The sequence below is a fragment of the Paramisgurnus dabryanus genome, chromosome 7, assembly GCF_030506205.2.
Source record: "Paramisgurnus dabryanus chromosome 7, PD_genome_1.1, whole genome shotgun sequence".
NCBI lineage: Eukaryota > Metazoa > Chordata > Actinopteri > Cypriniformes > Cobitidae > Paramisgurnus > Paramisgurnus dabryanus.
This window is the reverse complement of record NC_133343.1, coordinates 20,299,421-20,324,069: the sequence shown is the minus strand read 5'-3', so window position 1 is coordinate 20,324,069 and position 24,649 is coordinate 20,299,421. Positions and strand designations below refer to the sequence as shown.

At 37.8% G+C, this 24,649-nt stretch overlaps 1 protein-coding gene across 4 annotated transcripts in view; it reads left to right on the top strand.

Annotated features, from left to right (window-relative positions):
* The window catches only part of pde4ba (phosphodiesterase 4B, cAMP-specific a), a 192,145-nt gene that overhangs the window by 117,527 nt on the left and 49,969 nt on the right, over positions 1-24,649 (top strand). For 2 of the 4 annotated variants that reach the window (XM_065264857.2, XM_065264859.2), the window contains 2 exons: positions 23,971-24,165; positions 24,607-24,643. In XM_065264857.2, coding sequence (XP_065120929.1) covers positions 23,971-24,165; positions 24,607-24,643 — 232 coding nt within the window. Of the gene's footprint in view, positions 1-650; positions 758-9,628; positions 9,786-23,970; positions 24,166-24,606; positions 24,644-24,649 lie in introns of those variants that run through there. The other 2 variants (XM_065264860.2, XM_065264861.2) reach the window with 2 other exon arrangements.

Genomic DNA, 24,649 nt, shown 5'->3' with positions numbered 1-24,649 from the left:
TAAAGCCTTGATAATAACCGCAACAAAATACTCTCAAATCGAGCCAAGATAGCCAGCCAGTTTCCGAGAGATACCAAAATACAGAGATCATCTACTAAGCTCTGTTCTTTATCTCACAAAGAACAGACTATAATGGATTTTGGATAAAGCATAAATCCACTGAGACTGTCATCACCACAGAGATCAGCCAGGCGTCTGGTTTCCATTTTCTAGACTGTTACCATGTCTACCGTCTACTTGTGGATAAGATCCATCTAAGTAACATCTAAACTTTTCAAGAGTAATAGGTACATGTCCTGTGTCTCCCAGTGTTCTCACAGGCAGACATACTCCACTAATTGTGTGATTTCCTCTCGACTTCCTGTTTACCAACGAGCAGAAACCTCAATCTTTCGATTTCAAAAATCTAAAGAACCGCATTACGTTGAAGATTAGACACAGCACGCTGTCTCTGCCAGGTGTGAGCGGACCTATGACACTCGACCCCCTGAGGAAGGTAGAAGCGTGACAGACTGACAATGCAACCAGAGACTCCCACTAACAGATAACAGTCTCTACTCTACCCTCGCGTTACAACCCAGAGTCCCTCCGGCAGTTTGGACTGATGAAAGGATGAGTTTAGACTTTACAGAGATTGCATTGGATAATCTGTTGGGATGTTAAATATGACTGCGTTCAATCTGCTAGAGAACAAGAGCACTGAAAAGTCCTGCTTGAGTCCGGGTGCCTACTCGTACCGTCGACACTCTTGGGTCTGGTAAGCGCTAATGTGGGTGTAAGGTTATATCCAGAGCAGCCACCTGTTTGTTTTGGTCAGTTGTCTTAACTTGCATAGCTTGTTGTAACAGCTAATTAACCTGATGTACATTCTAGAAGGGCACATTGTGGTACACAAGGTAGAAAGTAATGTATGTTTGACAAATATTAACTTTATTAAATCTGATCTAAAGGCGAATGCGCCATCACAGTTTATTCTTAGGGTTTTTTTTATAGGGCTGTCAAAAGATTAATAAAGATTAATCACATACAAAATAGAAGTTTGTGTGTGCATAATATGTGTGTGTGTGTGCGTGCGTGCGTGCGTGCGCACGCACACACGCACGCACGTGTGTCTATATTATGTATATATAATACACACATGTATGAATTTAAGAAAATTGTATAGGTATATTTTTTATTGATATGTATAATATAAAATATATCAACATATATAAATATTCGTTTAAATGCTTTTTGCAACGAAACTCTTCATTTATATATATATATATATATATATATATATATATATATAATTACACACAGGGCACACACATAAATTATTCAAAAAACTTTTATTTTGTATGCGATTAATTGTGATAAATCTTTTGACAGCCCTAGTTTTATTGGATTCCTAACTTTCATAGTTTAAATTTATTAAAGGATTTGGAATTAAACTTCATTATTTTATATTTTTTCTTGCTTTCCTTAACAGTTTATTTTTGCAACTGTTTGCATGTGCAAAACATGGTGAAATGAAAAGGTCTATGCTACTGTATGTCTCAAGATATGTATAAATTATACTGTAGATGCTTGACAAAGTTTAAGGCAGACATCAGCAGTATTTACCCCAATTAGTACTGAATTACAAATCCAAACTTTGGTTGGGAACTTTGGTCCTATACTAGTGAGAGCAACAAGAAGGGGTGTAAAAGAGTGGATACAATAATAATTCCTGTTGTTTTTATTTATTACAGTTTACGTAGCACAGAATGGTCATTGTTGCTTGTCATTGAGTACCTGCCCAATTCAAGTACTGTTAGTGGCGGTATAAACTAGATTTTATAAACTGCTATGCCTGATGCACAGTATAGGTCTAGCTGGATGGAGGTTTATGCCTTTTTTCAAGGGTACTTGGCATAAAAAAAGGTTGTTTTTTTATACAGCTTTGTCTCAGAATGGTATAAAAATCATTAAAGAGGACATATCATGACTTTTTCCATGCTTGACTGCTTAATTGGGTAGCCTGGCTCCGCTTCTTACGTGCTTCCGCTTAATTTTCATTTCGCTTCAGTACTACGTCTGGGACTGCTCTGTAGAGTTTCGTTTTCTCCTGCAAAAATCTGCAGGACCAATCAGCGAACAGATGGGGGTGGCTAAGAACGATGACGTTGAGGTTGTGCGTCAGTTTGAGTTGTAGTTCAGTAATGGCAGCGGAGAAAGACGTGAGAAAAGCTATTCGGTCCGTTCTTGCAAAACTGCCGAATATACAGAAGTTAAAGCCGGAGCAAGAACCAGGTTTGCTAAGTTTTGTTGGTCTGATCATTCGTACTTGTTGTTTCCAGGCGGTTTCGGCGCATGATATACGTCACGACCACACGTAAGCGATCGCCTATGGCAGATCCTGAGTGACTCTGGGCAGATCCAATAGTTTTAAACTTCAACAGAGGACCCTCCTTAACGGAAGTAATGCTTTGCAACGGAGCGTGGCCAGACTCTCTGTACAAATGAAATGAATGTACGGGGGTCTGGTTGGACCAGGCTTATAATTGGGTCCCCAGTGCTTCTATCAACCTAGAAAATGTTTACTTCCTGGGCCTGTTGAAGTAGACAAGACCGACATTATCATAATTTCTCCCGCTTTGTCTCACAGCCTGTAACTTAACTCCTGTAAGCATTGCTTTGTGAGCGAACTTTTTAAACATGGTGAGGAGTTTCACATTTCTGACTGACGTCAGATGTATTCAGGCCAATCACAACATACAGATTAGCTGACCAATCAGGGACACAGCGCTTTTCAGATCAGTGAGTTTTGTGCAAAATCAATGCGTTTGAGGAAGGCACGATATCTGGTGCTACAAAAATCTACGGTATGTAGAACATAATGTGATTTTTAACCATAAACCGCGCAAACACATTTTATTATACCAAATGCACAAAATAACATTGCTCTTAGCAATGAAGTAGGTGCTCTTTAAATTCAGTTTTAAAATTCAACACTGCCCAGCAAGCAATTTTGGCTAAAACAAGGGATGTCAGTGAAAGTCTAATAGACGTCTAACCATAGCCCAAAATAGACTATGCGTATACGCTTAGAACATGTAAAAGAAATTAAAGCAAACATCTTGAACACCTGTTGACTTTGTGTACATGGTGGAATATTGTACATCTCCAAGTTATTTAGGCAAAAACGGCATGTAACCAAATTCAAGATATTTAGGGGAGAAGTGGGTTACTCTCATAGCCGGAGTTGGACTATATTGGGTCTATAGTTAGTCTTGTTTTTTGCTTGCTGGATGTGATCGACAGGGTAAGATATACATGCACCTGAAAACCATTGTTTCAGAAATGCATTGCATTAGTGAGGGCTGCACACGGATGCACAGAAGGCAGCTGTCATGCCTGTACACCAGATCACATTACAACATGCTTTGTGACCGGGTCATTGAATACGCCGCTCTGCACATATCATGTCCTACAACAACTCTAACAGTGTAATACAAGCATTTGTTATGGAAAAAGTTTTCTTATTGTTATGTGGCCTTACATCCAGCATAATTGACAATCACGTTGGATGGATTGAACGGTCATGCAGCGGTCATACAGTATCATATATATCTCAACACTATATGAAATTAACGAATGTGATTGATCCCATATTACATACTGAGCAGTATAAACTTGATAGCATCAAATATGTCATGACAATTAGAACTAGTTGTGTGTCATTTGTACAGATTGCAGTGCTTTTATGTAAGCTGAAATTAATTTGATCATTTTGCCAGTCAGATAAGCCTTTATAGAGTGAACAGTGTAAGCTAGATAGGGCCATTGGGCTCTTAGATAGCGCCTTCACAGTGGGAGCCAGACCCCGTTGCTTTTTGCCATTTACAGGTGTCTGCCCATTTTCCCTATCTATGCCCATCCCGTAAGAGCTAGCAAGTAAAAACCACACATTCCTCTGTCATGTTATCTTCTTCTGGCATACATTCCCATCACTTTTTTGTTTTATCTTCCTTTTTCTCAGCTTTTCTGACTATCTTTAGATGTTACTACATGAGTCTGCATCTTAAAGTCCCTGTTTAGTCAGAAATTAAATGTAAGTTTGTCAGACCACAGAAAAATTTGTTATTATTAACCATACGACTAAATTTGAATGAATTTGAACGTGTCCGTTTTTGGAGCTTAAAGGGGACAGAGAATGAAAAACCATTTTTACCTTGTCTTTGTTGAATAATGGTAGTCTACAAGCATTCACGAACATACAAAAAGTGCTAGACATGCTAAACATCTCAGTCTCATAGAAATTCCTCTTTTAGAAATGTCAGCCAGAAAACTTGCCAATCTGAAAAACTGATGTTTGTGACATCACAGGCATCTCCCTGCACCTCCACTTTAAAATAATTGGCTACATTTTTTGAGTGGCAGCAAAGTCAGCCAATCAGTAATGAGATTGCAAGTTAAGCCAGTTGGGGGAGCCAAATAGGTGCAAAACCACTTGTTTAAAATCCCCCACCCTAATAGAGCTATCTGAGAGAGGTTTTTAGGAAGCTTCTAAGACATTACAGACCCAAACAAAAACATTTTTGTCTACATGTCACATCACAGAACAAGGATAAATACCCCGTTCAATCATTCTATGTCACCTTTAAACCACACCCACTCGTGGGAAAGCTGCCATCTCTCTCGACTTTTAAATACAGCTACAACCTGAATGGATGCTTGCGATTGTCTTAGGTGCGGGCACATGCACGGTGGCTCAATTGAGTCACTGAGCCACTGTTTAAGCTCCGCCCAAATAATCCTGCACTTAGAAATGTTGAAAAACTGTTAGCAATTCCGTACTACATAGTTTACAGTCTTTTTGGCGTGTTTCAGTAATACATTTCTAAAAATTTTTAATGTGTTTAGAAACAATTATCAAGATTTATCAGGGACTTTAACTACATACAAAACATGCCACACCGCATGCTGGGAATATTCAAAACCCTTGTTTAATCCTTTTGTTATTATTATTTAGTACACACAAAATCTTTAAGTTACTTTATTTCCTTTGTTTGGAGAACATGTTGAAGATTTTTTTACAGTGATGTCTCACACCTGTCAAACAACATCACATCTGTGAAGAAATCAAAGATGCGCATGCAGTTCCTTTTAGTTATGTTTAATTAAGTCGGGCAGAGCAGCTAAACAGAGGTCTCTGCAGTTTCTGGTGTGTGTGCGTGCGTGTGTGTGTGTTTGTGTGTGTGTGTGTGTGTGTACCTGGTAATTATCACGTTGTGGGGACCAAATGTGGGGACCACAAAACATGGAAACCAGAATGTGTGTGGGGGGGGGGGTATACCAGAGGTATCAATCTATCTTATTTAATCTTTAAGTCATAATGTAAGCGCTCACAAAGCTAAAGATGTGGGATTTCTAGCACATTTGATTCATCTCAGTTCATTTGCAATGGAAATGAGTGAATAAGTCCTGGTGGTCTTGACATTTTTATATAATAACTGTAATCTCTTTCATATAAAATTCAGTCAGTTATATTTACATTTAGGCATTTAGACGCTTTTATCCAAAGTGACTTACAAAGATTAAGAAACAATAACGTCATATGTGATAGACAGGCAATAGTACAAAAGGTTGCATAAAAATACAATACACAAGTTTTCACTATTCCGACTCAATACCTGTTTAGAGAAAAAGAGAGAGGTTTTTTTTAGTATATAGAAGAGAGAGAAATGCGATCAATATATATGTCATTTATTTTTGGAAGAAATGAGTTTTTAATTATTTTTTGAATGTTGCAAGAGATGTGGCTGAACAGATTGCAATAAGAATATCATTCATATTTATTTTCTGAGGAGTTTTAACATTTTATTCTTGTCAGGATGTGTCTGGGCTCCTGTGGTGTTTATGTAATTAGTTAATTATTTTCACAAAATATTATAAACGTTTTAAATGTATTTTATGAGATTTGTGAATTAAAAAAGTCATATCATTATTTTAAAGAGGCTTATGTACCGGAAACTCCTAAATTGTGTGAATATGTGGTTGATATAAAATTAGGCTGTGAGTTAAAAATAAAAAATGCCCTACCCAGTCTCATGTAGATGCTTATAAATAGCTCAAAGTGTGAAAATCGTGCAATACATACGCCAAATTCCACTTCGGCATGCATGATACGCCATTCACTTAAAGGCGCATCTTTGTTTGTCGTTTTATTTATTGGTTTCTCCATTTTTTTCTGTTTTTTAAACCATTTCGCTTGGGTTTAGGGTTAGATTTGAGATTTGCTTAAGGAGGTTATTTAATATACAGGTTTCTCCATGTTTTTGTCTATATTTAAGCCATGGTCGCTTGGAGTTGGGGTTAGAAGTGGGGTTTGGGTCATTTTTATATAACAAAAGGTTGTTCTAACCCTGAACCCAAGCGAAAATGGTAAAAAAAATTATGGCGTATCATATCTACGCCAAAGTGGAATTTGGCGTATATTGCACGATTTTCACACTTCGTGCTATTAATATGTAACTCCGTGAGACTGGGTTCGAAATGCCACTAAGATTCCTTGAATTCAAAGGAGGTTAAATTAATTTATATTATCATTAGCAAGATTGTTCGCTTTTTCTAACTGTCGGTCTGAGAGGAAATGATTTGGGCCCAATAATCGAAAAAGCAATCATGCCCCCTCATCCACCAGTATTGTTGTATATTGAACAAAATGCTTCCCAATCAGTCCCACTCTCTCACTGCTTTGTATTTAGGGAAAACCAATTAGAGCATTCATTTAGATTGTAAATTGTTTCACATGTAAATAATGCATTGTAAATTGTTTCAGTCTTTTATGCATCTGTAATGAACCCTGGTGGCTCGAGCAGACTTCACTTTGAGAATGAATGAGGAAATGAAGGTGAAAATTATAATCAATGTTAATTTGTAATCAGTTTTCTTAACCGTCTCAGATCTTAATTACGGGTCTGCTTCAATCAGCCCCACACAGTCAATGAAATGCCCATGTGACTTAAGAACTGAGATGCTGCTCTTCTTCCAGATCCTGTGTGTTACTTATACTCTGGTGTCAAGTATGAAGGTTAGATGTAAATAATGGCTTTACGTAACCGAGTAGGTGAAGTTTGTTTAGTGATTCTGGACTGATTCTCCGCTTACTGGTGATCTTTGCATCAGCAGAAATACTATAGGTCTCTTAAGTTCAGCACTTTCATGCTTTATTTTCTATTTACTGCATGTCTTAAAGGGGACATGTCATGAAAATCTGGCTTTTTCCATGTTTAAGTGCTTAAATTGGGTCCCCAGTGCTTCTATCAACCTAGAAAATGTGAAAAAGATCAACCCAGTAACTTAGTTTTGGTAAACCATTCTCTGCAAGCATGTGAAAAAATAGGTCATTGAAATACTTTATTGCTCCCCTTGTGATGTCAGAAGGGGATAATACCACCCCTTAATCTGCACTATCCAACCACGGCACTGCCATTTAGTGCAAAGATCAGCTCATTTGCATTTATAAGGACACACCAAACAATGGCAAATTTCTTCTCACACCTACAAAGTGGCAATTTTAACATGCTATAATAAATTATCTATATGATATTTTGAGCTTAATCTTCACATACTCCAGCGACACCAACGATTAATTTTACATCTTAAAAAAGTCTTGTGAAATGTCCCCTTTAATAGGCCTATGGGGACAGTTCGTTGCAAGTGATGTTGGTGATTCAGTGCTATTTCCTGCTTATAGTAGTAGTTCACACTTGATTTTATCATTCAGGCAGCCAGATGCTGTTTTGTCATTTGCATGACATCACTCCCTTTATAAATCAATTATTATGTTATATTAAGTCACATTTTGTTGTTAAATTTTAATTGTACCTTGGAGTGATCATGTGTTAGTTATTGTTATTATTTTGTGTTATTGTGATGGTGTGTTCAGTAGTTTAGATTTTAAATAAATACCGGTATCAATTAAATGAATAGTTTAAATGATCAGTTAAGTAATGAACAATAGTGCAGATAAAGTAATTGGGGCATTTGAGCGGTAGTTAAAATACAATTATAGTTTACATGTATGTGATTTTCCTGGTTGAATAAAGGAAAATAATAATAATTTATTAATTATTTCAATAATACAATACAATTAATACTCATTGTCATAGATCACAATATGTTATAGGGGCCATACCAATGTAAAATTTTCTGTAAAAATGGTTGTATTTAGCTGAAAGTCACCATTTTCTTTATTTTTACATTGCTGCCATCTAGTGAGCACTGTGGTGTATTGTTGACTGTTGAATGTTTTCACGGAATTGAGTTCAAAATCACGCACTTCAATCAAAATCATCAAGCCAATAAAATCATAAACCACTGACATTACATCATATATGTCATGCATTCATATGTAATCAGTTTTAATCACAGCTCCTGCGAAGTTTAATTAATTTATTTAAATGATTAATGCCTGCATGGTTCTTTCCAGTTATGATTTATGACTTTGTCAGTTACAATTGCTTCAGTTTGACAGGCAACGTTGCGACATTTTTTCTCACGAAGTCATGCGATTACTCAGTTTTTCTCTGCCTATTATTGTCAGCTGTGTGCCAGACAGGTCGTCCTCTTCAATCCCATTGTTTCCTCCGCTCTGTCTGCTAAGCTTTTAACTCAGATTTCAAATTCATCACTGTCTCCCTTTACAGCTAATTCATTTGCACTTAACAATCACTTCACGGATGAATAAATATCATAGCAGAGCTCTCCATGCACACATCTGTGATCTTTACAGGCGTCCTAAACCATGGTGCCTAAATACCACACGAGCTTTTCAGTAAACTCTTTAATCCAACCACTTTGTCGTCACACACCAAACAATAGTGACTTATTACACTTGTAAGACAGAATGAGTGGAATGTTTCAGCTTGTTTTTCTTCTTTACTGGTGGAAAAAATGTTTCCTGGAATGGATTTCAATATTGTGAGTGAATAGCTGTGAGCTCCTAAAAAATGGAACTTGATGCATCATTTTACTCTTTTAATGTTAAGCCAATTTACATGTAATTTGTTTGTTCATGCAGTTTTTTAACTTTGTTATATTATTATTTTATATATTTATACAACATACTAAAAATATGTTGCATAAAACATTGGTCAACAGTTTGTGTTGATTGCAATTCTGATAGCAATGCTGCTTTACAGTATGCACTTACAGTACAGTAGACCTCAACAAGTCTTAACACACAAACCTAAATTATGATGACAATCAACAAGCATTATTAAAAAAAGAAAACTACATACAAACGATGATAGTGACAATTAACAGTAACAACAACACCCAAAAACAGCAATCCTTTTTAATAATATTAACCACATTGAACATGTTGCAATCCATGCTAGGAACTTTTAAAACTTTTAATTCTTCTTAAACATGAGCAGAAATACACTGCTTATTTATGTCTAGTCTAACAGTTAATACGTATACCCCAAGGAAATGAACTTCTCACTGTTTCCGACACTCCGACTCCTTTGTCATAGCTCCGCCCCAGGTTTCATGTACAGCCGGTTCTCGTACCGAGAGCCGCATGGAGCGGTAGCGCAGCTGGACTTTAAAGGAAGTGGCAGTGAAGTGAAGTGAAGCTCAATGGGAGGGCATTAAATGTTAGGCAGTCATGCAGAGGAGACGCAGGTAGAGCAAGCTTAACGGCACAGCGCTGTTTCGGGGGCCATGCTGCGCAGGTCGCCTTGCCACAGAGGCAGGGTACACTTTGACTTCAGTGAGGAAGTGGTCAAGAGGCTGCATGCATCACCATCAAGGTTAGAACTGACACGCTGAACACACTTCAGCTTTTTAGTGTCTCTCTCTTCGGGACTGTGTGTTTGACATGTTTCCACATGTTTTTCGCTTGTAACGCTTATTTGGGTTACACGGTCACAGTCTGCTGCACATATGGGCCACGATGTGCCTATCTTTGCTTCATTATGAGTTCTTTTCCTTCTTGAACACATATTGATCATGTGTCATTACTTATACAAATTGTTCATCTATTCTGTGCAATATTACTTCATGTATTCTCTCCGGCACTCTTTTCCTGAATTTTCCCAAGTGATTTTAGACAGCAAATCCATTGTGATGAATCATTATCGCTTCTTCAGCTGTGAGTGTGTTTGTTAAAAAACAAGCTTTGTGTAAATTGTTTACAGCTGGTTTAGATAACATTTTCCGTCAGTCCATTGTGTAAGCGGTGGATCACAAACATCCACAACTGTGTTCGGGATATCAGCTGGAAAGCTGTGCTGTAATTTCACACCTAACACTTGTTCTTGCATTGCTTTGTCTGGGTAAACAGTCTTGGTGTAATTGCAAACCAACGTAAGCTTACAAGATAACATTTTAACCCACTCGGATGAAAGATTATTTAAAGCGGTCCTTTCATGAGGCCGCCATAATCCATAGTCCATAATGTTTCAATTAAAACTTTTTACTGCATGGGGTGTCTAAACTTTGCTTTATAATTGATGTCATACTTCTGTTTCAGTTGCACATCTTTAGCATGAATACTGTACTGTATGTCGGTAAAAAACACGCGTTCTAGATAGACACATTGTAATTGTCAAATGTGAATGAATGAGTGTGTGAACATCTGTGTTTACACACAGCATGCTCTGACGTCCAGAGGGTGTGTGTAAAGGTCTCCCATAACTCCAAATGCCAACAAAGCTAATCTCCACATTAAGTGGATTTGTGCTGAAAGGCAGAAATGTTTGGCTTAAATCTAATGTGAGGACTTTTGAAAACAAACACAATGCATCCCAAAGGCCACACAGTTGTTTACCTAAAGTACATTCTGTCAATTGTGTTGTATTGGTGACAGTGTAATACATATTATTGATATTTATAATACATAGATATTTGAGACTTTTATTGTCAGTCCACCATTTAGGGCCCTATTTTGCACCCAGCGCAATTGACTTTGTCAGTGACGCATGTATCATTTTGCACCGGCGCACAGCGGGTTTTTCCCTCCACAGACGCACGTCGGCAAACTAGGGAATGAACTTGAGCTCCCTGGGCGGTTCAGCGCAAAAAAGGAGGCGTGTTGCGGTGCAAACCATCCCTGATGCTATTTTGCAGTTTAAAAAAACAATTGCGCCACTGACCAAAAAAAACTAGTCTAAAGTCAGTGGCGCGTTGCGCGTGGTTCATTATGCTATTTAAAGGGCGCATGCTTGACCATAATGTATAGCGTGCACAACGCGCACACACTTTGCTTATCTAATCTACACAGATGCAACAGTTATTTTTGCAAATCATAAATTGTTACAATAAAAAATATTAACACATGAGATAAGGGGAATCATAGTGGTGAGCATTGTGGTGATAGTTTTTATTTATTGTGTGGCTGCGTAAAAAAATTCTCATGCAAATAACGATTAAAATATTTTCATAAGAAACCTTAATGTATATGAACTTGATTTGTAAGAGTACTTTGGGGTTGGACCTTGCTTGCATTTCTTGGGTCCGATTTCAAAGCCCCCAAACCCTTTCAGCGGTGAGGGTGGACGCAGCGATGTCCTCTGCTGGCGTCAGGTCCTGAGGCAGATCCACCTCCCGTTACATGGCTCCCGTTACCCGATTTATGCTGGCAAGCTTGGGATTCCCCCGTCTCCTGACATCATTGTAGAGCTTTGCGCAACGATGGGGATGCCAGCTGATGAGACAATTGTGGCTATTTCCTCTCACGCCTGTTTAACCTACGCTGATTTGGGCGGGTTTCTCCTATCCCCATACAAAACAACTTCTCTGTCTTTGACTGCTCTTACAAGAACGTCGGTCTCCTCGGCTGTGAACCGCTCCTGGCGTGCGCTTGGTAAATCCGTCATAATAATAGCAACCCGTCATGGAACTTGCCCCCTTGCGTTTAAAGGGAATGTTGGATAGCGTTCTGATTGGTTTATTTGACGTTACGCCCAAACCACACCTATGAATAATGAACCTACTTCAGACCAACCCCTTATTGATTTGCGCCTGGCGCAAGAGTTATTTCTCCCGCCGGGAAAATAGCAACAACGCCCAAGATCCGCCCACAAAGTCACTTGCGCATTGCGCTTCGCACTTGCGTTTCAGATCGGTAAAATAGGGCCCATACAGTTTAAACGTGGTACAAATTATTTATGGAAAAATAAAAAAAAATAAGACCACTCCAGTTTTTACTTAATTATTATTTATATGTGTATTGTGACCATTTCAGTCCAGCGTCTGTTGAATTGCAACAAAAGCAAACCTCAGGAGTGAAATAAAGTCAACCAACAGCAAATGTTCAGTAAAAGACTGAGAGAATGATGCATGAAAGATGTGACTAAAAGTCAGGGTTTTCAAAAAAATCTTAAAATACATTTAAAAAAAATCTGTATTTTGTTGTTAAGAAATGAATTTGAACTTGTTTTTGAAAACACTACATCTTTTATTTATTTGGGCCATTTTTGCCTTTATTAGATAGACAGTAATTAAGGAGACGATAGGAAAGTATAGGGTGATGAGAGGGGTATGGGATTGGCAAAGGACCTCGAGCCGGGATTCGAACTCGGGTCGCCAGAAGTGCTTCTGCACCATGTGTCGGAGCAACGTCCACTACACCATCGGTATAGTAAATAAATGCAAATAAAAACAAAATTTTATAAAACATTGGAAGAAATGTTGTCAGTAGTTGATACAATGAAACAAAAATTATAATTTTACTTAAACACGTACCAACAATTAGTAAATCTAGAAAATCTGAATGGGAGCATATTTTTGCTGCGGCCGTATGTATTAGGGCTGTCAATCGATTAAAATATTTAATCTAGATTAATCGCATGATTGTCATGCTAATGGTCTAATCAGATTCAATGGATTATGCTAAGCTATGCTAAAAGTGCACCCACCAGACCCAGAGATATGCTAGGAAAGGGATTCCAAAACGGTAAAAATCAAATGTTTAACTGTAGGGGAGCTGGAAAATGAGCATATTTTCAAAAAAAAGTGTAGGTTCCCTTGAACTCGTGATCAATGGCACATTTGTATCTGTTCTAAGTTTACCTTAATTTAACACTTTTCAAGTTTTTAATATTTTAATCAACATAGGTAAGGACATATACTTTAGATGTTTTATGCAAATTATTAGTACTTAACATACAGCATAAAGAGCAGACATGTTTCAAAGACAGTAGAGCTGTTTTTAATGATTTTGTTTGTCTATTAAACGCATGGACAAAAAAAAGAAGATAGAAAAACCACAGGTTCCCATTACTTCTCTGTCTTTGCACAGAGCAATTAGCTTAAACCTGTTTACATATTTGAAAGAACCATCTGCCATTGTTTTGTTTAGGAATTCTCTTTTCACAAGACTCTTTTCTTTCCCCATTTCTATTTACCGTTGCATCATTTGTGGCCTGTGCTGGCAAATTGAGTCGGAATGAGCAAATTTTCAACGATTAGTTACGTATATATTTTTACATTCTCTATTAAAGCTGTAGTCTACGATGTTGAAAATCGGTCGAGATAGCCTGAGACGGTTAGTAAGTTTTAAAAAACTCATCCCGCCCCTCTGTGCTACCTGATCCCTCCCACCGGGAAACGACCTGAACAACGTCACTCAGTCAAGCTGTGATCACCGGTAGTAAGCATCGGAACAGAGATTTACAGAGCAGTAAACACATAAAGCCTTGAAGGAATGAACACTTACAATTATGACTGATTGACGTTATTTACTTTCACAACAATGTTTGGCATACGTTTTCCCTGCTGAGCCTCGTCACATTAATTGCACAATAATTATTAGTTAGTATTGCTAAGGTTTTGAGCAATTGTTATAGCAGCACACAGCGCATCTTGTTCAAATTCCGATCAGCTCGAACAGAAACTCGCTAGGCCTATTGAAATTCAAGCACTTTAATAAAACTAATTACTTTGACCCGTGATACGGCTAATATGAGCATGTTGTCAGACTGATATAAAGATATTTATGTAACACCGCAGACCATAAAAGTATAAATAAATGCGTACCTGCTCAACAAAAAGTCCGCATTGAGCATGTTGTCAGACTGATATTAAGATATTTATGTTACACCGCACACCATAAAAGTATAAATAAATGCGTACCTGCTCAACAAAAAGTCAGCTGTCTCAGCGTCAGTTTTTAGTCCCATATCTCCCTGAAGCTTCCTTCAACGGTCAATGGCAGACCCTATATTAATTCGACTTTAAGTCCGGCGTTTGGGTCTCAGTTTATATCTCTGCTATTTCTTCTACAGACTTTCTCTTTCTTCCAAGCAGGGGCCGCTTGCTGCTGTCAGTTTGCTTTTTCTCCATTTGTGAGCTGTTGCTACTTTGCTAGCTACCATACACTGTCAGAAATTTCATGTCGAGGGCGGGGTGGGGTGGAGACGCGAGCGCAAGGTGGAGTTTCAAGTGGAGCGGGGATTGGATGTGAGCAGTCGACCAATGTAAGCTGTCCGGCCGGACAGCTTACATTGGTCAAGTTCTCTGCCGCTTTACACCCAATAGAGTGATTGTTTTTTTTTATTTCTTTTTCTCTTCATATTGTTAGGATTTTACTGTAGAACCATAACCAGCATCTAAACAAGGTTATTAATAATGAACAATCTTTGAAATCGTAGACCATAGTTTAAAAAAACTTCAAAACAATGCATGATTTGTTTGAATCTGACAAAACATGACAGAACTACATCTGTTTGTAGTTGACAGAGTCAGCAAAGTTAATTTTGAGAAAAATCCAAGATGGTTCAAAAACAAAATTACCGCATCCATACCTTAAAACAGGGTTCCCACGGGTCCTTGAAATCCTTGAAAGTTTGTGAATCTGGGGAAAAAAATTCAAGGCCCTGTGAAGTTTTTGAAAATATACAAACATAGATACAGGTCATTGAAAGTGCTTGAATCTATTATATGCAAGACGTTTTCTGGAAAAAAAATCTATATTATTCCCTGTTTAGTGTAGGATAATATCATAAAAATTTGAGACTTTTTAAGCACACGTTTGCTTTAAATGTTTATATCTTCTGTATGCAAGTGTTGATTCATACCAAAATGCTTTTTTGCATAGTTGTGTTTGACACATGAAAACGTCTCGCGTTACATATGTAACTGTTGTTCCCTTGCCATACTTCCTGCGTCCCTGTAACGCAGTCTTTGGTAATATTTCAGAAAGCGATATACATCCTGGCTCCTGCGTCACCCTGTCTTTGTCGTTAATATATGATATACACATTCAGACGCACTTACCACTGGAGGCGTCCCCAAAGTGTCACAGCAGTGATGCAGCGCGAGTTCCCTCAAAAGGGAATTGTAACAATGTATCTTAAAAGGTAACACGATGTAACCTTGCTCTCACTTGAAATGTGTCTCCACATTTAGTCCTTGAATTTGAGGGTATTGGACCTGGAAAATCCTTAAAAGGTCCTTGAATTTGAAGTTAACTAACCCTAAAACTAATAGATTTGGCACACACAAAGTCAAAAACAAAATGAATATATGTTAAACTTTTTTCTTTTTTTTAATTGTTTGATTGACATTGAGACAGACAGCTTTAAGATCTACTGTATAATGCAGATCTAATGTAATGTTACACATCAGATATTTTCCTCAACAGTTAACCAAACAGTTACTTAAGACAACAGATTATTTCTGCCTGAATTCTTGTCAAAACAGATATTTTTTTTAAATGTAATTATGTGTATATATCGGGGTCGGACACTTGCACGTCTGTGTGCATGTGCTTCAGTTGTGTCAGTCGGCGCGAGGAAGATCATTTTCAAGTCTTGTCGCTCTTAATAACTCTTTTAACATCAGGCAAGTCCCGCACTTTATTTTCTCATTCCTGCATGTTTTAAAACCGAAACAAACATCTCATATGTGCAAGTGGATGGAAATGCATCCTATGTATTAGTTAAGCATTTAGGACATGGGTGACATTTACTGTCTAATGCTGCGTCTTAATTTATCCAACTATGGGCTAAATAAAAAATTGAAATTGCGCATTGCGTTAAGCGCACATTAATACAATTAGTTTGTTAAAATAAATTTGCATTAGCGTTAATTTTGACAGACCTTATATACCACCCCTATATATACAGTATATATATATATATATATATATAGAGAGAGAGAGAGAGAGAGAGAGAGAGAGAGAGAGAGAGGTGGAGGGGGAGTGAGAGTATATATATCTATATGAGCGGGGCAATAAGTTGGGGAATTTCTTCTGCTATTAGTTTACTTAAGTTGGCACAGACAGACAAGCGTGTACATACAAGCCGAATTCCTTCTAAACAACAACACGGACATCTTGAAATGTTTTCTAGACTAAACTGGGGTAATTCAGGCAGTTGTTTGGTCCAAAGTGTGTCATGGAAAAAGTAGTATGCATGCTGCATATTTCTGTCTTGTAGACTGCCATTTAAAGTTCTTCAACACTGAATATTCTCATAGACTAGGTCATCTGACCTTTCCTTTATTGACAAGTTTTGATGCCAGACCATATCCCAGTTTACAGTCACTCAGTGTGTTGCCATTTTTGCTTGAAAACACGTGATTATAGAAAATGCAATCATATTTGCATCGTTGTTTAGTAATTTGCTCCATTTTTAACAGTAAGGGCTATTTTGTAATGCTGCTAATCAGTTTCATTACCAAAGAGAGGAACTGAAAATGGTTTTGAAGAGACTTACTTTACTTCATTTCCCAGAACTCGTTTACGTCAACGATTGTGAGAAACCTGATATAATGTCTCTTTGTCTAAAAGACTGACCGTCGCTTGCAGGTGAATCGGATAAGAAGGAGATCTGTTGGCACTGCCCTACGTCTTCAAACGTGTACACAACAGTAACACTTTCCGACAATGACTCGACTCTAGTCTTAAGATCATTAGAGTTTTACTGGATACTTCCTAAGAAGTGAGGAAAAGAAAAGGCATTCCATTGTTCTTAAAACCGTGTGGACACGGACATTCTGTCTAGTGAATTTATTACAAATCCAGACAAGCAAAAAAAACAAGCACAAACTGACCACTGAGAATGTGGTCAGCTCTGATGTCAACTGCTATTCAGCTCAAAATTACTGACAGTTACCATTTACATTATACTGTACCATTATGTATTTTGAGTTCAGTCAAGCTAGGCTATTGAGAAATGCATTAACTTTCACTTTACATGATAGTTCACCCAAAAATAAAAATTTTCAGTCAATATTTACTCAGCTTCATATTAAACCCATTTTATTTTTTCATTCATAAAACTAATACGTAGGTTAAATGGGTTGTTCAACCCACATTTTTTTTAAATGTCTTAAAGGCACAATATATAATTTTTGCTTCTAGAGGTCACCAAACAACAAAAGCACCATAGCTTGATGCCACTGTGAAAGACTGGAACAATGTGTGTAGTAGTTTTCAATTTTTGGTCAATAGGAATCAATCTTACACGACTCACAAATCATGCTCATGGATGACGTAATCAAAAAAAGTTTTATAATCACTACATTGTAATGTAACTGTGCGTTCACACCAGATGCGGAAGAGGTGGTAAAAACTCGCTATTCGCGCGTAGTTGGACGCTTGAACATTTTGAGATTACTCGCTTAATTCGCGCGTGAAATTCTAGTCATTCGAGACATTCACACAGAAATTCGCGTCATGGGAGGGCTCCGCTCGCTTCCAGTAATCACGTCACTACTAGAGCAAGCTCCTGATTGGTTAATGCGGTGCGAATATCAGCCAAGTACACACATATGGTATTAATATATAGCAGCAAAGGCAGAAACTGAGGATAATTTGGACATGGCCCTATTGAAAAGCAACCTTATGAACAGGGTGGAGGTGCAGGTAAACTCTGTGCTCGCCATTGACGAGTTATCTCATCAATTAAGAAAAAAACACTTCTCTCCCAATGACAAGTTTTTACGGCAACCCATATTTCTGCTATTATACACTTAAATATATAACACTGGTGTTTTTTATATATTTAATGCAAAAATCTAACATATTGTGCAATTAACAGCAGTCCATTTGACTTTTTTCTTTACTCTTAAAAGTAAAGGTACTTTAAAGGTTCTTCACAGCGATGCCATAGAAGAACTTTTTTTGGTTTCACAAAGAGCCATTTAGTCAAAGAGTATTTCTTTTATACATTTTTATAATCTGAAGAACCTTTTATAACCTTAAAGAAACTTTTTTGAAACAAAAAGGTTCTTCCGATGTTAAAGGTGCTTCAGGATCTGCCATAGCCAATCGCTAACGTGTGGTCGTGACGTATATCATGCGCCGAAACCGGCCGGAAACAACAAGTCCGAATGATCAGACCAACAAAACTTAGCAAACATTGTTCTTGCTCCGGCTTTAACTTCTGTATATTCTGCAGTTTTGCAACAACGGACCGAATATCTTTTCTCACGTCTTTCTCCACTGCCATTACTGAACTACAACTCAAACTGACGCACGACCTCAACGTCATCGTTCTTAGCCACCCCCATCTATTCGCTGATTGGTCCTGCAGATTTTTGCAGGAGAAAACGAAATTCTACACAGCAGACCCAGACGTAGTACTGAAGCGAAATGAAAATTAAGTGGAAACACGTAGAAGGGCCTTAAGCTTTTAAATCTTTCTGTATATGTAATAAATTATTTAATACCGCACACCTGGTCACACCAACTTTGTGTAAATGCAAAATATGTCTGGTGAGCTACTTCATAAATAGTAATTCATCAAATTTATCAATTGGCTCTGGATGACCTGAAAGACTTTTATCACTTTTTGCATAATCTCTGTGTTTTTAGTGTCATGGGAATCAGGCAAACTGGTTACAGCTGAGGTCAGAGCTATCGTTTCCTGGTAGCTATTTTTTTGTTTTTTACTTCTCCAGGGAGCTAAAATGACCCAAAGCGTGTTCTGTTAGGAAGGTTATATTAGATCTTAAACACTAACATTTAAAGTTTCTTACAAACAATCCCCACAGGGATTTGCATAATATTGCGAGATGTGTGGGGCTGTGCAATGAGTAAGCTTTCTGGATTTAGTCATGAACTGAACTGACATGTTATCAAATTACAAGCCACTCAAAACCCTGCACAACTGCCATTCAAGCTGTTTCAGGGTATTAGTGCAGGGGTTCATTTTACAAATGCACTCTGTTGTTTGTAGCACCGGCTGTATTGCAGCCCAACATAGATGTTCAAAACCAGGAGTCATTGCCTTGACGGGTCAGGGACCTACACAATATTAGGCAGGTGGTCGGTGTATGTTGGAGGTGGTGTTGGTGGCTTTTGCATCTGAGCTCCTTAATTCTTATTCCATGTAATTGTTAAGTAAAATGTAACGTATTTAGTTGCTTGTAAAGTACAAAATCCCCAAAATAATACTTAAGTATATCAATACACAATTACTCTTGCTTGTTGCCAGGAGTGTCAAGTAAGTGGAATGACATGGTGACTTTTTTGTGGTGTATTGACCTATTAACCTGGTTTCTTATAACAATTACTTTTCTTAAATTCATATACTTGATCTTATCATTGTGTTATATAGATTTATCTGTTAACACTCACATAACATGTTAGTGTATGTGTGACCTTGCGGAAAATTGCGAGTCTTGTGTATTGATGCAGATCATAACATTTAACACAATAATACATCTGGCCTCAACAATTTATGGCCAGACTGATTATTGTCAGTGATATCGTGATATCACAATGATGGTTGCTGTGGAAGGCAGTCCAACAGGAAAGAGCAAAACAATTGCAGGATGTTGACCTGGTGCTAGGTGGTGTAATCAATCGCTGGGCCTCCAACGTATGGCATGTGTGCATTTAAAATGTTTCTATTATACATTATGGAGGTACAGTATTTTGTATTTATTGCCCTTAACTCCATGCAGGATGAATTTTTTAACTATAAGTCTGTTTGTGTGTGCGTGCACAGGAGTGAGTGCATGCTAAAGTTAGAATTAAGTTAAGTAAAGAGTTGCTATGCGGTTGTTATGGTGTCTTTATGACATTTTCCTTAAATATGTAGCAGGTTAATCCTTTTACCTCCTAAGACCTGGTGTGTCTAGATACGTGGACAACAAATTTTTTGTTGTTTGCACCATAATACTTAATTCTGTGTAACTGGAACCTGTTGTACACAAACATGTACAATTATACTGCTTCTTGTTCAAAGAAAAATATTTAGTTATTATATTTATTGGTTTTTCCTAAATAGCTGAAGAAATCTGAAAAAAAAAAGACGAAGCAAAGAAGGTTAAAGAGGTCATATAGAATCCAGAAACTCTTGTTATTAGCGACACCGGTGGATGTTAAGTGAATTGCAACTTGGTGCTCACTTAATGACGCAAGCAAGCCTCAGCCAAAACAGTAACTGAATGTGATTCACATTTACTGACATCATGGCAACAGATGAGGATAATTTAAATCAAATCCATGGAATCTTGCATAAGCGTCACATCCTTTGGATTTTCCCAGAAAAGTGTATAAGCGGCTTTCAAAAGGTGTATAGGCTTTCTGTTTCATCCAAGTCAGGAAAGGTTTTATTTTCATTACAACATTTGCAATAAAAAGTGTAAATTGTTACATACAGTATACAGTAGCTCCTCTAATGTAAGTTTAGGAAGTGTTTGTACTGCTTCAATGAGCCTACTGTATTGCCAAGTATAAAATGTGCATATTGTGAAATAATTACAGGTTCTTTGGCAATTATTTTTTTACTTTGATACATTTTTAAAGTGAAATTTTGAGGCCTGGAAAGTCATATGAATACCTTTTATTTTGAAATATTTTGTGAGAAATCGATGCAAAAATCTACTATATTTTGTCAGCTATAAATCTCTTTTTTAATGCAATCACCATCACATTTATTTAATTAATTAATAAAAATTAATTGATTCAGTATCTATTTCGATCAGTCAGTAATAGTCTTAGGAATTCATTGGTCAATAGATTTGGAACCCTGAATTCCTTAATTATTTTATAGCACAAAGAATTTGAAAAGTGGAAAAGGTACATTTTAAACAACAGCAGCAAAGCAAAGAACAAGGAAGTTTTTGAATGCATCTCTTGATACTTTTTTTTTACTTTAGTCCTTTTTGTTTTACTTTGAGGCTTTATTAGGAAAGCCCAACAGTCAAAAGGTTTCATACCCTCTGACGCTCTGAGCATAAAATGCATCACTACTTCCTCTATGAGATCACAAGCACATCTGAACAGAACACAAACTTCTTTAGACTGTGTTTATTTGAGTTAAGCGAAATGCGTTTCCCCTGCTGCTGTTCTGTTTGATGTGGGCTGAGGCCATCTCTGCTTTGTTTCCTGAGGGTTCGGAAAGATGAGATGGGCTTCCGTCCTGATTGCAGGGAATCGCGGAGACTTTCCAGAAAACTATTTGGTCCCTGGGGACCGCTGTTCCTTTAAATATTCATTAAGCTATATATACCGATGGCCAAGGTGAAACCGTATTGTTGTATTGATACAACTGAATTGGCAGTCGGAGTACTAAGAGAGTAGTACTGGGGTATTCATTTAAAGTTCCAGAAGGTCAGTCTTCCTTCCTTCCTAGCGGAGATCCGGACAATACTTTTTATAAAATAAATAAATAAATATTTCATTTAATTGAGCCAATATTAAAAGTTGAAATCGGATGTTTTATCATGCTATTGTTAATTTGACTTTTGGATACTTGCATATGGCACGAAGAAGGCCTTTATGAAAATTCAAAGTTATAAAGAGAAGTTTTAGTGGAACATTTATTTGTTTCTAAAGAATCCACTTATTTTCAATGTATAACAAAAAAATACTTTTATCATAAGCATAAAACAAACTTATTAGATTAATTAGTAATTTCAAAGTTGCCTTTCCTTGACATTCATATCAGAATTGATTATCTCTAATAATTTTTCTCTAAATTACAATATTGTTTATTAGGAAATGGCTTTAAACGTGCTAAATAATGATGCTAAATGTAGATCAAAAGTGTTGTGGTCTACAGTATGGCTCTGTGTTAACCTATCACAAACCTGGTTTAGTTAGGTCAATCATATAGGCTACTTAATATCCTACAGCTAAAAATTATTTTGCAGCATTTTTGTTTTCTGCAGTGTAGTAGCAAAAATATAAATATCTTTAGCTGCTCACCATGTCAACACTGTGGTTGTTAAAGAGCACATATTGGTGTTTGGACACGAATGTGTGTTGGCCGTGTGTGAACCATAGACTTTAAAAAAAAAAGATGGACACAGTGTTCCTGACGACACCCATAGGTTTCTGAAGATCGTTTTTGAAGCTTAAAGGAGGCGGTGCCTGTCGTCGCCATCTTGGCCGCGCATCACTCACGGATATCCGAAAATGGGTAAAGAGACAGGATGTGGGTGAAGCTGAGGTGACTGGTTGCTTAAACCACGGCCGCCTAGCTCGACTCTAGTGATGGCAGTGACTGTTCAACTGTCACTCTAGTTGCCACACCCTTAATTATGCAGAACTTTAAGGCTTAATATAATTTAAACGGATGAGTTACAAAAAAATTCACCCCCCTCACAGTATTAGCTATATAGACCAAAAACACTTTTTGTACCAGGCTGTAAACATATTCTTTTCTACTGTAAAGTTGGCCATTTTAACATGGAGGTCTATGGGAATTGACTCTCTTTTGTAGCCAGCCTCTAGCGGCCAGTCAATGAATTGCAGTTTAAGTCACCGTATTGGCTTCATCAGTGAGATAGGAAGGTTGCCCCTCGATGTGAACACAATATCCACCCTCTCCTTTTATTTTAATCCACATTAAACCAAAGCAGTCTCATTAGACATGCTGTTTTTATTATTTTGTTAATTTGATGTCACACTGATAAAGCTCCGCCCACAACCACTGACTTACTGGATATTTTACCAAAAAGCTTTTTCTAAACGGCTAAAGATACTATTGTCTCAGACTGTATTCACAGGAATGAGATCTATTTTTAACCAAAAGAACTCACATAAAACAGCACTTTTTTGCTTCCACCCAAAAGGGGGCATTTTGGACATGCAATAACAAATGATCCGTGGGGTATTTTGAGCTGAAACTTCACAGACACATTCAAGGCACATTTAAAACTTAGATTATACATTATATTATAAAAATGGGCATTATTGCATAATATGTGTGTCAGGATCCTGCCAAGAAGCTCTATGGCCCTGTCCCAAATGGCACACTCCGGACTTGTGGTCCTCCTCAGAGTCCACACTTTGATGACATCATGTAGTGCAAACTTTAGGGAGCCTTGATGCAAGTCCACGTGGTTTACCGGAGTTGTATTTTGGGACAGACTTCAGCGTCAAGCCGGAAATTGGAAGGAAGTTCGGTTGGTCTGATTGCTCTTTCGCAAGGACTTCTGGGTTGGTAAAGTGCGCGAAGCCTGCTGCAGTGCGGGCTTCCCAAAGACCGCATCAAGGGGGCAAAGGGGGCACTGATGAGCACACTTCGAAGTGTAAAAATGCCAGATGGGACACCCTACGGACTCGTAGACTAAGCGAGAACGCACAATTTAAGACCACAAGACCGAAAGTCCACATGAAGTGCGCCATTTGGGACAGGGTCTATGTGGAGGCTCATTGGCTTGCTTATTGGGTCATGTGCCTTTGGTGTCTTGTCTCTTGTCCCCGCCCCCTCGTTCTCCAGCTTGATAATGATCCCATCACTTGTTCCCCCTCGTTATCTTGTTTAGTTTTCCTTAGTTAATGTCATTGTGTCCTTAGTTCTGTGCAGGTTCATTTGGTATCGTTCAGTGTTTCATGTGAGTTATCTAGCCAGATTTTAAGTCTAGTCTAGTTTCATGTGTCATTGCCTGTTCTTCGTGTTTCTCGTTGTTTACCCCCACGAGGTTTTTGCTTTCGTGTTTCGTGTGAATAAAGTGTTTTCTGTTACCCCGACATCGTGTCATTTTCATAATTTTTATGTATTGCTTGCTTTTGTTTTTATCCCACTGTAGTTTTGATGTGGAAAATGGGCCATCGGTTAGCTGTAGTCCTTTGGACCCCCAGGCCTCCCCAGGTTCTGGTCTGGTTCTGCACCCAAACTTTCCCGGCCACAACCAGCGGCGAGAGTCCTTCCTCTACAGGTCGGACAGTGACTATGACCTCTCACCAAAGTCTATGTCTCGAAATTCGTCTGTCGCCTCAGAACTGTAAGTATCACTTAATCACTTGTTGCAGTCTTGGTTAACTTTAAATGTTAACTTTGTCCATAAGCTGTTTTATGTGCCTAAAATTGTTGATCCCACAGCATGGCCAGGTTATGGTCCACTTTGGTTACATTAGCTTGTCAGTTAGCTGACCATCTAAATACCTTCATGTCAAGGCTGAGAGACAATCTAGACCAGCAAAGACTAGCTTTCCATGCAAGGAGAGCAAGACTATTTGGAACCAACTAAGACCAGCAAATCATCATGGGCTACTTTATGATGTAATGTAGACAGCGCATTAATGTCTGTCACTTTAAAATGTTTCAATTCAAATTTAAGGGAGATGTACATCAGTCCACATTTCCAAAAGACTCTTTAATGTTTGTTTGAGCATAGACTGCACTGCACATGTTATTTATTTGTTGTTTTTTGTTTTGTTTGTAGGCATGGGGACGACCTGATAGTCACACCTTTTGCTCAGGTAAAC